The 16,072-nt window shown below is 46.8% G+C and overlaps 1 protein-coding gene across 1 annotated transcript in view; it reads right to left on the bottom strand.

Annotated features, from left to right (window-relative positions):
• LOC119097210 (chloride channel protein 2) overlaps window positions 1-10,983 on the bottom strand; it is a gene marked incomplete at both ends in the record, with an annotated part of 87,007 nt that extends 76,024 nt beyond the window's left edge. The window contains 1 exon segment of the mRNA XM_037220263.1: window positions 10,700-10,983. Within this exon segment, the coding sequence (XP_037076158.1) occupies window positions 10,700-10,983 (284 nt within the window).
• Window positions 10,984-16,072: the final 5,089 nt, after the last annotated feature.

The raw sequence follows: 16,072 nt of genomic DNA, 5'->3' as shown, positions 1-16,072 counted from the left end.
TCAGGGGTTACCACGGGATACCACAATGAATCACCGATGGCATCCTAACAGTGAAGAAATATATCGTTCTACTTGCTGAGCTTTATATTTCATTGTTACCACTGCACCAATAAAATGTTCGATGCTGTATCTGTTCTGTATTTGTGAAGCCTTGCCAATGAAATAAAAACGCAAGAGAATTTCGTCTGAAATTCAAAAGAACAGCCACCATTATACAAAATGGATTTGGGAATTCAAAACACTGGCATGTGTGCTTGCCATCATGACCTAAAGATAGTTTGCTGAACCGGGTTGTGTGCTCATGTTGTTATTTCACCCATTTCGTTTTGCCAGTGCAGTAAACCAATAATGACAATTTGGTCAGATATTGTGCTGAATGGCTACCAATATACTAGAGCCGAGGCGCCTGGAAATTGGGATTGGCACTTCATTGAGTCTCATTACAATGAAAAGACGGTTCATAGTAACACAAGACTATTTCATCCATGCACATTACAATGTGCATTCATGTACATTTGACCTTGAGTGAGTGTCGCATCTGTTAACACGCGCCCGGGTGGCCGGTTGGATACCCTTGGCTCAGGTGGGGAAGATCTCAGGAACTAAGAAAGCTAGAGACACTAAATTTACAGGGTGTGTTGGTCTGTACCTTAACTCAATCAGGCCAAAGTCGAAGATTCTTGGGCCATGACCTTCGGGTGAAATAAGGTCAAACAAGGTTGATATCCACGTTGGTCTCCAATGGGTCCAAAACCTAGATATCTGTTCTAAGCAAAAGTTGACAAGATCATTTAAGGTCGCTGACCTTGTTTGACCTTTCAAAGGTTATGGCTACCAAAATCACACAAAACTTCTCTGGGTTTTGCGTTCGAATGAACGTCAAATATTACGCTAGGCAGTACGTTCGTAAAGATAAAATATTGGCCTGGGTAATTTTAGGTCAGTGACCTATTCTGACCTCCGAACAGTGCGTGGAAAATGCATAATGCGGTTCCTCTCATCAATAAATTTGAATTGAGTACCACAAGCTGCCCCATGCAGCAAGCCCAATAGTGATAAAGCGGATTGGTTTTGACCTTGATCTGACCCTCAAAACTGACCTGAGGTCAATTGAATTTGCTCATTTAATTGCTGCGTTGCCTAAGAAAGTGTCTCAAAGATGTATGGTCTTGTCTAACACTTCGTCGTTGCATCAGATTGCACGATTCCCTAGAAATTAACTTCGCAGAATCCATGGCCTTATTTTGACCTGCCATAGATCAGCGACCTTGCAAGGTACATCTCAATTTTTAATACCAAGCGATCTGCTATTCAATTGTATACAGCTGTGCAAAATATGGCGCAGATGCGTCACGCTGTTCGACACCAGTACCGCACAGTCACCACCAGTACCGCACAGTCGGCGCGGTTTCGGTATGGGCCTGAGGGACAAATTCCCAAGCAGCGACAAGGCTGGGGCCAGCGATTTAACTTAACGGGGTCCCTGCATCTGCCAGCGGCCCACAGTGCCTAACAGGGGGTCCTGTGTTGGCAAATGGCCCTAGTCAAACAAGGGCAGTGTTTGATGAGGCCCGAAAGGGAACCGGGACCCACCAATAGCGGCCCGAATTGCTGGCTGCACGCCACATAAAGGGTCCCGGCTGATATGTCCGTGATCTGAAATATCAGAGAACCTCTTGCACCCATTGACGACCCTCTCAGACCAGGCAGGGTCTATTTTGGCCAGACACCAACAAAACCGAACAGATATCTGCTCAACGGTCTGAACCTTGTTGCCCCATTTTCAAATAGGGAGCAAGGCCGGGGCACACGATTTGCATGAGTCTGAGTCTCTGAAACAATGATCGGGGTCCCTGTGTCCGTCAGCGGCGCTCAGTGCCTAACACGGGGGGTCATGTGTCGGCAAGTGGCCCGAGTCCGCCACGAACTTTGTTTGAGAAGGCCGTAGGAGGGCCGAAGGAACCCACAGATCAAGGGCCCGATTGAAAGGCTGAAGAGTCCAACGGGGCCGAAGGACTGGTCGTAGGTCACAATACAGACGCCCCCCCCCCCCCTCGCCCGTAGAGTCGGCACCTCATATGTCAGTCAGAGGGCCTCTTGCATCGGTTGGAAACCTTTGAGACAGTGCGAGTCTCGTTTCTGGCCAGAGGCCACCAACACCATACAGTCGGCTCCGTGTCGCAGCCGGAAGACACTCCGCGGTGTAAGGGAGTGGCCCTTCAGCCCCTGACCGGGAACGATGTTGTGTCCCTGTGTTCTACCCAAAGGGGCTTCTTGCCTGGACAAAATAAAGGATCTCATAAGTATTGAACAGAGTAGGTTGAAATAAGTGAAAAACATGAAAAGACCAAGCCACGTTTACCTGAGAATGCTCATCCTTTTGCATAATCGACTAGTAAAACAACTTATATCAAAAATTGTTGAGCCCGCACGCTCGCAACCTCATGTGCAAGAGCAGTGATAGCCGGGGTTGCAGTTGCCGTAACAACGTTGATCACTGCAAGTAACACCAGGGGCGGATGCCGTGAGCGCGAGAATGGCCGTCGCGAAAAGTGCTCCCCAATTTTTTTCCCAAATAATGCGTGCCGCTCAAAGATAATACTGGGGCGTGCCTTTTACAATTTGGCGGATGTCCTCTGGACGTATTAACAGCTACAGCAGCACAGAGACAGAGAACTTGTCTTTACTTTTCTAGTTCCACCAGATCCTCGTCCGCCCATTGGCCAACGCTTAATAGTAGTCAAGGGACATCGCCGGGTAGCCTATGGAGACTGCAATGCCGGGCGCCAAGGTTTTTGTTGCTAAAATTTCCGAGCGTGCATGTTCATTACATATTTTCTTAAGTTTACGTTACGTATTTTGTACACTATTTGCCTTACATTGCATTTCTTGCTAATCGACTTTGACTGAATGTTGAACATTTTCAAGCAAACGTGTTGGACATGTTAATGTGATTATTGGACCCATTTCCACCTACTTTTTACGTTCACGGGGCATCAATAGTTGTAGAACCCATACACAAATTCTGGAAAGATTTCTTAGTTCCATCGGTTTAGAAAGAGTCCAATGAGCCATTGTAAAATGGAGAGCGCCGACGATTTATTTCATGTAGTTCTTTGACGCCTGATTTCTTTTATTTATTGACCCCAAAATGCAAACGGAATTGATTTCGCGATGGCTTCTGGCTCCTCTTCCAGTAAAAGGAGGTAAAACTAATAATCACAAAACAAAAACCGTGCCCCCTCACACACACCCCATTCAAAAGAAGGCCATACCCGCTGATTTTTGTTTTTGGGAGCCCTTTCACCATCAACTGGCCATTCCTCAACCGTGTGCCTCTCCCTTTGCCAATGCTCTGACTGCGCCCCTAAACAGAGGTGAGCGAAAAGAAGAAACAAAGCATCCAAGTAACTGGACGCCTGATCAAAATGGTCCTGCTCCTTTTGCTGGCACATTTATGGCGCTGTTAACCATAAATGAGCATAGTTTTAGGTCTGATCACTAGGCAAAAGAATGATATGTTTGCAACCAGCGTGATCCTTAGGTTAAACACGGATGAAAAAACGTCCAGACCAAGGCGACGCGCCAAACGTTCTCAATTCACGCACTCCGATCATGGGTGTCCGCACGTCTTTCAGATTGGGTGGGAGTTTTGACAAATATTGATATGAAGGCTCAGCTGCAAGCTAGAGAGAACACAACCTAACCTGAAAATTGTGTTTCAATGTGCGGCAGGTGCATTCTGTAGGCAACATTGGGAAGTGCAAAACATATTCAGAGCAAAGTGAGGGACATGCCCGCTCTCCTCTGCCCCCCCCCCCCCCCGCCCCCTGCCAGTGGTAACACCCGTCCACTTCACTTCCGTCAGCAATGAAAAGCACCCCTGACTAACTTCTGCAGGGACTTCCCTCTGCGCTGAATCCCCATCGACGCAGCATCTTCCAGAGATAACAACGGCTGTTCGGCAACAAGGGCTGCTCAGTAGAAGCGGCAGAGGGAAGCCCACGGCCGTAGCGGGCCGCTGCCATACTCAGCAGTCGCTGCCGCACGATCGTATACTTTTACGACGCCTGCTGACGAGATGGGAACCACGACGAACGGTATCACTGTCGCGAGATACGGTGACGGTCAAAAGAGCCGCCCACTGAAGCCCCGACCAAAGCATGCGTAGGTATATCACGCCCAGGCGAAGCCAGGCGTCGTATATAGGCGTCGTCGTCTGGGCGCCCAGACAAAGCATGCGTGAGTATATCACGCCACCAGACAGATGCAGATTTGGATAATTAGCCGGGGGCGGAGAGTCGATAAACACATCCCAAAAAATACTAAAAAAGATCTTCCCCGGATTTGGCCAACTTAAATCCAAAAATTCCTCGATAGTTTAAATCACCCTCCGCCCATAACTTGCGGGAAAAAACTACATCCTTGCGCTGCGTTATGTTATATTTGCCGTTCGCTAACACATGGCGTGGATTTATTTCCCAGAAGGGCTACAACGAAGCTAGCATCAAAAGCGACTGCTAGCACATCGCGGTCGTGAACGTTGACGCTGTGGGCACAGTCTGTTTGCATGCTCCTGACTCAGGTCCGTCACGAAAGATCAGTATGACCAGTTCTTTAGAATATACGCACGCACGCACGCACGCACGCACGCACGCACACACGCACACAGACACACAGACACACAGACACACACACACACACACACACACACACACACACACACACACACACATATATATATATATATATATATATATATATATATATATATATATATTTAAAGGCACGGTAGCGACCAGACCATCACCTGAAATGCGCTCTGCGGGACGAGAAACGAACAAGTGCGAGGACCACCGAACGATGCCCAGCTCCCTGAATTCAGGTTCCCAACTATGGGACATGTGTCTGCTCCCGGAATTGCGTGGAAAGCCGAACTGTAGTAAGTGCAATGGCGATGTGACGTCATTTATTAAGCGCACAACCAAAAATGGCGCAACCCATTGCGCACTATTTTCCTGCCGCTTTGTGAGCAGACGAGTCGGTGCCAGAGAAGTGAAGTTTTTTTGTACACATCAAAGTCACGTTGCGTTTGCGTCCCTTCCATTTCTTCCTCTTCCTGGCGTTCATATAACCACAATATTACTCTGCTGTCCAGGATCCAATGCTGCGGTACGGTAATAATCAGTCGCAGAACAAGTGGCAACGTAGTTAACGCGACCTCACCATGATAAACAAATGACATAATCGCTCGTAACGAGAGCGGGGCGGGGGGTCAACGGCAGCGGCCCGCCAGACCCAAACCACGTTACATAACGCACAGTGACAAGAGACTGGTGGCACACATAAGCAACAGAGGTGTACATGACGTGCGAAGTTCACGTCACGCATGCTCTCAACTAACAGCCATTGTAGAAGAGAGGACAGATTACTGCAATCAAAATAAAGCCAGCAACAGTAACCGGTAGAGGGATGAAGCTTCTCAGGTATGTGGTGGGATAGAAACTCCGGCCTAGATAATGATGCATGAGACAGGAAAGGGTACTTTACACATACCCCTTGCGTCTGTAAGGCGACCATAGAAAATCTCCTTCTATTAAGACCGAGTATTTCTGGTATTTTTGAGCCCGCAATTATTTGCTGACACAATCGCAGCCTTCCATTTGATGGCTGGAACATTTCACGTCACCAACGCAGAAGAGGGAAAGGGAGGAAAAGAGAGAAAGGGGAGAGAGAAAGAGGGAGGGAGAGAGAGAGGAACTGAGAGACCGTTGACATGTATATATATATATATATATATATATATATATATATATATATATTCATCGCATGTATATCACAGCAGTATATTGTACGATGTCAGCTCCACACTGATGAAAATTTAATCCACTCCCCAGGGAATTTTTCAAAGAGTTAACTCTTTAATCCCATCAGTTTGAAGTTGAGATACAACATTAATCCATGCACACTTGAAGCCAGTCTGCAAAAATTCATCCAATGGTCTGGACACCTACACAACATAAGCGTACGAGCCTGATGGTCATTTGTGCCAAACTCAGGTCATGTTGTCTTCCGTTGGACTTTCCAATGATGTGCCAAATTCTGAGCTCCCGGATGTATGAGAGTGAGACCAGCCAATTCGCCTAGGGGCTCAGACGGGGGGTGGATGATGGCCAGAATTAAGTGCATTTATAAATACGAAATGTGCGTGTTGACATGATTTGTGCCTTCGCCAGCTATCTTGCAACTTGGTTTCCGACTAATAGATTTGAATGTTGTCTCCGTATGTGGAACAAAGTCGAAAAATGTCGGCGTGACGCGGGGCAACTGAAATCCGCATGGCTGGATTACGTGTATGTTTGGAGAAAATCGTGGAGCAAGCCGACTGAGATGCAGGTGGGTTGAATTTAAGCTGGCGTTAGTGGTTATTTTAGGATCACTTGAGGGTAATTCTGATTGAGGCGATCACAAGTTTAAAGTGAGCGTTTCGCATTTGTGTGAAGTGTTGTGCTGGAATGGCCATTTTGAAGATCATTCGGTGCAGTTCAAAGCGCTGTCCTTAAGACCTCAAACCCTCTAGTTTCTGAGCTACATAGCGGAGAGGATGTGCAGGCTATCTAGAGGCTGTCCAGACATGCATGACGCTAAAGTAAGGTGACTCGCATCCTGTCATCCAGCACGCCGGGCTGTGTTCAAGACCAAAGATAACATTATCGAAGAACCGTTAGGATCCAGTGTCCGTGAGCACGACTTTCAAATGGTGTGGATGTCAATTGCATCTCCATCATTGCTGAGCAATCTGTTTTAAGTTTCAGTTATGAATCAACTTTTGTGCTACATGATATATGAATCTATTTTTCCTGGTTATTACAGAAATAAGACACGAAATCGAATAACTTAAAAGTGAGGCTGCAAATTTGAAGATATTGAGGCAAGCATTGATATGATGGCATAAGATCACTGCAATACATCATTGTTTGAATGTACTATGAAACTTTTATAAGGCGTTGACGTACTGCTAAACTAGCCATCGTTGCACTCATTTAAAGTACATCAAACCGGCACAGAGATGACATTACCATGCTGAAAGTGTTTGCTGAGCCAAATATCTTTATTTGTTCGTGTTTCAGTCTTCATCATGGTGTTCTTGGGCATTCATCCGTCAGTTCAAAAACATATTATATGCACAAACTCGGTTACGGTGCTTTTTTAACACGAATGTTTCACAATTCAGGATATTGCAGCGCGCATCAGGTATGATGAAACAAGGTCACTTATAACTATCCGTATAATTTTAAGAAGAAAAGACCGCTCGAGACAACACAATCTCTCTGTTTAGTAAATACGCTACACGATACGTCATTGGTTGATTATATCATCGTACTTCGCACAACATTGATTGAGAGCCAATTGGCGGCCGTTATATCCGCAAATCGTGCTTACGAACGCCAGACATGAACGACTCGATAATTATGTTTGTTTTGGCCTGATCACCGCATGGCCAATGAAATGGCAGGCTTTGAATGGCATATGGCGTCATGAATGTTTGGGTGACCTTGAAATAGTATGCACATCTTCACGAGCGTGTGGCTCAGAAACTAGAGGCGTTTAGGTCTTAGAAGAGCAAGGCTGTGGACTGCATCGAATGACCTTCAACATGGCTGTTTCAGTTCAAAATTGCGTACAACTTTGGAACACTTCCTGTAAAATGAACATTACCCATCTCTGGAACACTGTATTCGTGTTCCACATTTTGTTTTGTTTTTAACGCAAATAGCCATCTTGACGATCATCCGATGCAGTTCACAGCCCTGTCCCTTCTAAGACCTAAACGCGTCTAGTTTCTCAGCTACACGCCCGCGAGTTTGTGCAGACCGTTTCAAGGTCACCCAGGCATCCGTGACTCCATAATAACGCTTTTCAAATCCCGCTATTCCATGGGCCATGCGGCGATCAGGGCCAATGCAAATATTATTGTCGAGTCGTCCATTTCTGGCGCTCGTGAGCACGACGTCCAGATGTAACGGCCGTCAATGTGCTCTCCATCAATGCATTGGGTAGAGCAGTCTTTTTCACTTAACAGCTTACCAAAAGTTTTAAGTGAGCTTATTAGATCACCTCTGGTGCTTGATTCAATGTCTTCAAAGGTGGAACCTTTCATTTAACAGACAAGGTACAATTAAGTCTGTGGGAAGTGTTGTGGTGGCCGTAATGTACGATATCTTCGCGGTATGATTGGTACTCCACAAATATGATGTGTTTCAGGGATATCACGAGAAGCCTTCGCGAGGATGTAGGAACTTGGCGTGGAACAACGTCGTGCTGGAGGACAGAGGACGCGTCTCGGCCGTGTCTTTGCTTGGACGACCCGCAGTACAGTCTAGCTGTAGAAAGGCACTGACGTGTACGCTGTACGGGACGAAGAGAAGGCGCTTCCTCCTGCTCCCATTGCTCCAAAGCTTCGCAAGTTGTTCAGAGCATTCGCGAGGGACATTATTCACATAGATAAGACAGTAGTAACAGCCTTATTCCTCGGTTCTGTCTTATCTAAAGCCTCTTCGCCGTCAAGTGCTCAGCAAAGACGCAGTCGGTGGCGGTATTCAATGAACGGACCGTATGTGGGATCCGGCAGTCTCCAAGAGTTCTGAAGAGAGCCTGGGAGCTGTTGAACAGGATCGTGTAGCGGACGAAACAGCTGATTTACCCGGTGGGTTGGCCCGCACTAAGAATGCGGGTGAGGAATCTGGATTGACGCTGTCGCCGGGCTCCGGCACGACAGTTTATATTTTTCTTTGGTTTCTGAACTGGTCAAACCAGGTTAATTCCAATGCCTTCGGCTAGCCAAAACCGGTTAGTTGGTTTGTGTCTAAGGTCTCCTGTGGTCTGTACGTGGCCGATGATGTCGATCAGTCTGTTTAATTGCCAGCTGATTTTACAGTTCGGATGTTCATGTGACCAGGTCGTTCGTCCATTTTTATCTAGTTTTCCTATTTTTTTGTCGAGTCAGGCTAGCGAGTTTTGCCACGTTTTCATCAGTGGTGAAGACTGTCTTACTTTGTGGTCGGTCCTGTGGTGTGGTCGGTTTGCAGATACCGGGCAATTTGGTGAGGCCGGCGCGGCCATATGCCGCCTGGTCTGGTGTGAAGGAATAATTTGAAGTGTCGAACCTGACGTGACTTGTAGTTTGACTCTCTGGCCCATGTGTTCTCGCATGCCTTTTGGGGATGCGTAGTGAAAAAACACCACCCATTTTACGGAGTGTTCTAATTTAAAGGTTTCATCGACAGGTCAAATGGATGCCCACCAAAGTGCTAGAAGACTCTTGTAGAGGAATATGACACCACTCCCTTTGACGACGCCGTGCAGGGATCTGACTTGGCCGGCTCTGTACTGGGGTTTTGGGGGCGTAATTTTTCGGCGTCAAAAAACTCCTCAATTACTGCTTGAAAGGTGTTTACACTACCTCCCAAAACGACGCGATTTGACTGACCCTGCACACGATATTTTTTAGGTGTTTTTTTCAGTGCAGCCATGATATACAGTAAACCAATCAGCTGATCATGCTGAATCAAGAGGCAAAAAAACGCTCTGCGTCAGCGTGCACATTCCGTTGGCTAGCAGATCATTGATGACGTCACAGGTCGGGTCAGATGTCACCATCTGTCAAATCTTCTAAATCGTAGGTCCGTGCAAAGCCCTCGCAGTACTGTGACTGGAGGGAGCTGCACTCGGTCAGTTACGTCAGCTAAGCATAGTTTGCTATGTTGCTACGTATACCCCGTATCCACCACCAAGGTTTTACCTTCCAGTTTAACGGATATTTTTGCCTGCGCCACTCTGCCAGACAGGACTGCGGAGGGTTCACGCGCCGCACAATTCCACAGCACAGCCGCCCCGGGCCAGGGCCACTGGTAACACCGCAGGTCAGGTCAACTGTCACGATGTTTCGAAGCATTCAAAATTACATCGGTTTAAACTTGTCGCAATACTGCGACCGTAAGAAGCTGAAATCGGTTAGTTAGAATAACGGCTACAACATAGACGCTTGGTACAACTATATGTTTTACAGTCGCGCATTTGAAGACGGATGCAGGAATAAGACCACAAATGAACAACTTACAAGCTGTCAGCCTATTTTTATGGCGTCATTTTCGCCGAGTCTTCGTTGGCCCGAGCTCCAAGTTTTGGTACATACAAGGTGCCCTAAGCGTTTGTTGAAAGGCCAAGAGACAAAACGGAAGTGAAGACTAATGTGCTAACGAAAGCCCTTCCCCTGGCAACTAGCGGGCGAAGCGAAATGTAAAGACATGACTAACTCAACAGCCCGGGTCGTCTGTTGTTTTCTCATCTCCCTGGACAAGAGTTGACGTCGACGGAAACATCAACATCTCGCTTCAGATATTGGAGCGTCATAGAGCATCGTAAATCATGAGTAAGCGGTGATTATGTATGCCTCGATACATTGATCTATGATCAGGTCAGGTCCAATAGCCAGCCACAGACCTCAGATATATGCTGCTTTCATGCAAAACTGCTCTTCTTACGCACCATATGCACTTTTACAATTTACGAATAAAGAAAGCTGACCAAACAGAAGACATGGCGACATCCATGGCACACCTTCCTCCTCAACAGGCGTGTTACGGTGGCAAGGGGAAACATCGGAGGACCACTGGCCAGACAGGCATATTGAGCTCACCTTTGTTGCACATTGCGATGCCGTAGTCCATTAAGAAGCTGATGCAGGCCATCAGTACTCCCAAGATGGCCAGAAACACCCAGTCCTCTCCAATTCTTGCGAACGTGTGCTTCCAAAAGTAGCCCAGCACTTTAAGAACTCGCCGATTCCACTTCCCACGGTAGGGGAGCAGCTCTTGTCGCCGCAGCCTCTCCTCCTTTTTGCGCTTTTTCTCAAGCTCTTTGACGCGATGTGATTCACTTCTGGCGAAGTCCCCCAGGTCCCTGGAGTACTGGCCATACATCTGTCGAAGCAAACCGCTGTTAGTTCCGGTTCAAGCCGAAGCAGAAAGGGATAGCTTGAACCAGTGTCCTTATTGCGTTTACTGATATAGCATCCCGTGGAAAGGCACGTAAATGCAATAATATATATATATATATATATATATATATATATATATATATATATATGTATATATATATATAATATGAATAATAGTTATATATATTTATACTTAAAATAATAAATGTGATCAACGACTGCAAGAGCGTGATCAAGATCTTGGCAGCTTTGAGGGCTCCCCGTCAGGACATTGCGTGGTATGACACGATTACCCCTCGCCACCCACGATCCTGTCTGGCTCAACAGGCTGGAGATAACATGATCTGCTCTGCAGAGCCGCGGAACCTTAACTACGTGGGTGGTGTTTGTATGGTCCGCGCAAGGTCTGTTTGGTTTGTTCCCTGATGTGCAAATAAACGTTGCAATACATTTGGAACAGCAAACAAGAGGGCACCCTTTTCCACAACGTTATGCTCATGTCAGGTTTACAAAGACGTGAAATTGTCAAAGCTCGTTATGCTACCAAGACCGGCTAACGCTAACTTTTCCAGCCACGTTCCACATGTGATCTGCTTAGGACCTACTCTTTGGTGTCATCTCGAACATAAACTGGCATATGCCTGCTGCCAAAATACGAAAACACGGCAAATTGCGATATAAATATGTTTCGCATGTGCAACTTAGTAATTTTATGATGTGCCAACGTTGGCTCGGCGCTGAATCCAGTGTCTGGCTGCTTACACGACTGCTGCTCAGCTATTGACGGCCGTGCATTTCAAGCCAAATGCACACATATTAGGGGCTTGACCAAGGAAGTTGACTGTGCCTGTGGCCTCACCATGATCGCAGGGACCGAATGAAAAAGGATGGAGGAGATTGAAAACCGCTTTTTAAATAACGCATGAACTTGATATTTTTACATTTTTTCTGAGCACGTAATTCACATTTTATTCAAAAACATGGTGCATGCTCAAAACTTGGCTCAGAACGCAAGTTTTGAATGACGACTTGACTAGTCTAAGACAATGAAATATACCTGAAGACATTGGGGGGCCGTGCATCCGGTCGCGTGGATTTTGAACGACACTGACAGCATGGAATGGAAGCTTAGTGGTAATAATCTTACGCCGTTGCAGGTAACATCTGAACATGGTCACTGCACGCTTTTGGAAAACCCATAACCATTTGAATGATAAACAACATCACGTGCTGTCAAAACAATTAAAGCGCTCAAGTAAACAATGTATTCAGTGCATGAAAATGTCGTTAAAATTAGGCAAGTTGTCGAATGCATTTGCGAGCAACATTATTCATATAGACATGACAGTAGTAATAGCCTCATTCCTCGGAGAAATACCAGGAGAATGAAGATATAGATATGTTGATATTTCGGCAACATGCCTTTATCGTTAAATATGATTTATAACATGACATGATTTGGCATTTGAGTTGATCGGATGATGGCATGGCATGATATGAGCAGTTCAACAACCTTTAACCTACGCAATTACACCCAGTTTTTGCATACGTGACACAATGTTTGGACACCAAACAGCATGACGTGAAGTCTAACTCCCTCAATGCTAAGGCGCTTGTTGCCTGTCAGTCGGTTCTCTGACCACTGACGGCAAACGACAGCACTATTCTAAGCAGCTCCAAATCCGGGCTCCCGCCTTTACCCATCGGCCGGCCGCTGAGAGTCCATCAGCGCAGCCTGACGTCTCGGCATTTACAGAAGCGGGCGGGCTCGGAGCGGATACTCCCGAATTAAACGCGACTTATGTCGATGTTTTCGGCGAGTCGGCCAGACCTTCCAGCCGTCCATCAGTTGATATAGAGTGGTCTCCGGAGCCCGTGCCGGACTCCAGCTGCCGGGTCGCGCTGTGCCGCTGCACCCCGCACCCCGCTGATGGGCCTTGGTGCCTCACCCTGCCGCTGCACCCCGCACGCTGCTGATGGGCCTCGGCTTCGCACTCCGCCGCTGCACCCCACACCCTGCTGATGGGTCTTAGTTCCGCATCCTGCCGCTGCATCACGCACCCTGCTGATGAGGCCTTGGTCCGGCACCCTGCCGCTGCACCCCGCACCGTGCTGATATGCCCTGATCCCGCACCCAGCCGCTGCACCCCGCACCCTGCTGATGGGCCTTGGTTCCTCACCCTGCATCAGCAGCGTTGGGCCTCGGCATGGTGCTGATGGGCCTCGGCTTCGCACCCTGCCGCTGCAACCCCCGCACCCTGCTGATAGGCCTTGGTTCCACACCATGCCGCTGCATCCCGCACCCTGCTGATGGGCCTCGGTTCCACACCCTGCTGATGGGCCTCAGCTCCATACCCTGCCACTGCACCCCGCATTCTGCTGATGAGCCTCAGCTGTGCACTCTGCAGCTGGGTCTGGCACGCTGCAGCTGTGTCTACGCCAAAGAGATAACGTGCCGGTGTGCGAATATGGCACAACTGACCCACCTTTGGCTCACGAGCTTTCCATCGGTGGTGAATCAGGCCTTTAGGGTTTGGGGACATTGTTGGTTACGACAATTTTCACAAGATAATCAGTGCGCGTTTTGGCTCACATATGCAATCCTACACAGTCATGGATAGAAAAGACATGCTCAATTATTGGTGGCACAAGCTTCCTGTTCTGATTCGCGTGGCCAAAATAGAAGCCGTAACGACGGACAACCCATCGCACAAAAGACGGATCAGTAAAGCGACTCGGACAAGGGGGAAATTGCATGCATCTCTCAGTGCTTGACATGTAAACATCATCATGCCATATTCGATGATTGCTGTGAAGGTGAGGTGCTGCCGGATTTCAATTTTATTTTCACAAATCATAGCATCGAGCCAGTATGGATGGAATGGCAAAGAAATACCCTTTTGTTTAAGACAATAGCAGTTGCTGGAACATCTCAGGGGTATCCCTATACCGTCAGCGCATCAATTTCAGCATGCAGCCTAACAGGTTCAAGCACTATTGCTAGCTTGATCACCATACGAGTAGCTGATCCCTCTGTACCTGCATTTATCACGCATTTTTCTCAACAAAGACATTTTGAAGGAAATATCATCTTCGATGTTGCTTAAATATTTCCAAATAATATCAATCACTCGATTTTCGCTGAATACGCCCGCGCCATCCCTTCTGTCCGCAGGGACCTCGGATTGCCCTCCGTCAACAGGACTTCTGGGCCCTCTGGGGAACGGCAGCTCGATGACAGCCCCCGGGACCCAGTCTAAATGCCAGCCTGAAGCAGTAATCAAGTTTATATGTGTGACGTCACTGGATCAATGGATGAAGACAAGCCGATATTGGATGCGAGTGAGCCGCAGCCAGTTCACAATGTGAATGCTGGTGCTAAGTAACCGCTGTGCAATATTTGTTCTCAACGAACCTGAGCTAATGCAAAAAATACACCTTCTATCTATGCGTGGTGGAAATGTAAATTACTGCTGACTGATGAAGCAAAGCTTGTGTCTTTTTAGCAACGGTGCGCTATGTTGACGTCCAGTAATGTTACACAAAGGGGGAAAGTTAAAGGGAATGTTTCACATTTGAAGATACTGAAGCAATCAGATATGATGAAACAAGCCCACTTATAACTACTGGTGTACTTTTTAATTGGAAAAGTTTGCTCTAGACAGCACATTTGTCTGCTTAGTAAATAAGTGCATCATGGTTTGATTACATCCTCGTACCTTGCGCAACGTGCACTGAGAGCCAATTGACGGTCGTTCTATCTGAAAATCGCGCTCACGAATATCAAGTATGAACGTCTCGACGACTTATTTTTATTGGACTTGATTGCCGCATGGCTTATGGAATTACAGGACCTGAATGAACGTTATTATGACGTCGTGAACGTCAAGTTGACTGTGAAATACTTGCCCCGACATACCTTCCCCATTTTCCCGGGCGTGCTCAGAAACTAGACGGGCGTAAGGTCGAAAGAAGGACAGGATTGTTAACAGCACTGAAAGGTCTTATAAAAATAGCAAAAGTTCATGAAACTGTGGGGCACTGCCTGGGGGGGGGGGGGGGTAGGGTGAATTGACTGCTGTACGTCATGCCGCGGGGGGCGGGGGGCACTGCCTTTAAGAGCGGGCGTTCTTTGTTTCATGGTAGGTGACAAGGTGATTACAATCTAGCTAGTAAACTTCACATGGGTAACCAGTGACCGAGCTGGTAAACTCCACGTGGGACACAGTAAACAAATGCAAAATCGGCGAGTCATGAATGCGTATTTTAAATTATCGTTATGTCAATGTCAATCATCAATGATTTATATTAATATTCAATAATACTTTACAGCTGTTTCTGAAAAAGCAAGCAGGACTAAAGTCGAACTTCTGTAGTGCATCCGGCTCATTGCCAGACCCCTGCTTTACCGCATTCATGCAATGCATAACATATAGCATGCCTGCACCTTCCTGGAATGTGCAGACTAGGTATTGGTGTCTGCATGTCCATGTCACTCATGATTGCGTTAAATATCAAAGGGTTGAGAAGATCAGGGATATGCACATGTTGGTTCGCATCATACCTGCTTAGTCTGTACACGGTTTTGCGGCAGCTTGCCACCTTATGCTAGGAATGAGCTTGCCACGACATTGCTGAGGACAGATAGTGGAGTAAGTAGCGTTCACAGGAATGTCGGAGCTGTCTATGAATGGGTACTAAACGGATCAAATGCATATGCAAAATATTGCATGTCTGAAATTATCGCAGCCCATCCTGTCAGTCATATCGTGACTGCAAAACAATTACACGCATGACTAAGGAAAGACGTTTAATGAAAGAAAAGGCTACGCCCTTATATTAAAAACTGAAAGATAAATCACAGCATACCCATGAAATGTAATGAATGGTTTGATAAAAGCAAATACGTCCGAAAGCGTGCGGTGATTAATGCACTAAATGAATATAAGAAGATAAGACGGCGTGCAAAATAAATAACTCCGAACAAGTGAAAGTGCTTATTTAGAAGACAAACAGCATTGTTACGTTTTGTGAAATCATTAAATCAGACGGGATTAAAATTTGGTATTTGAT

Source organism: Pollicipes pollicipes, unplaced genomic scaffold (assembly GCF_011947565.3).
Source record: "Pollicipes pollicipes isolate AB1234 unplaced genomic scaffold, Ppol_2.1 Scaffold_4295;HRSCAF=5057_pilon_pilon_pilon, whole genome shotgun sequence".
Taxonomy (NCBI): Eukaryota; Metazoa; Arthropoda; class Thecostraca; order Pollicipedomorpha; family Pollicipedidae; genus Pollicipes; species Pollicipes pollicipes.
Note: the sequence above shows the minus strand (reverse complement) of the source record. Positions and strands in the feature narration are given on the sequence as shown.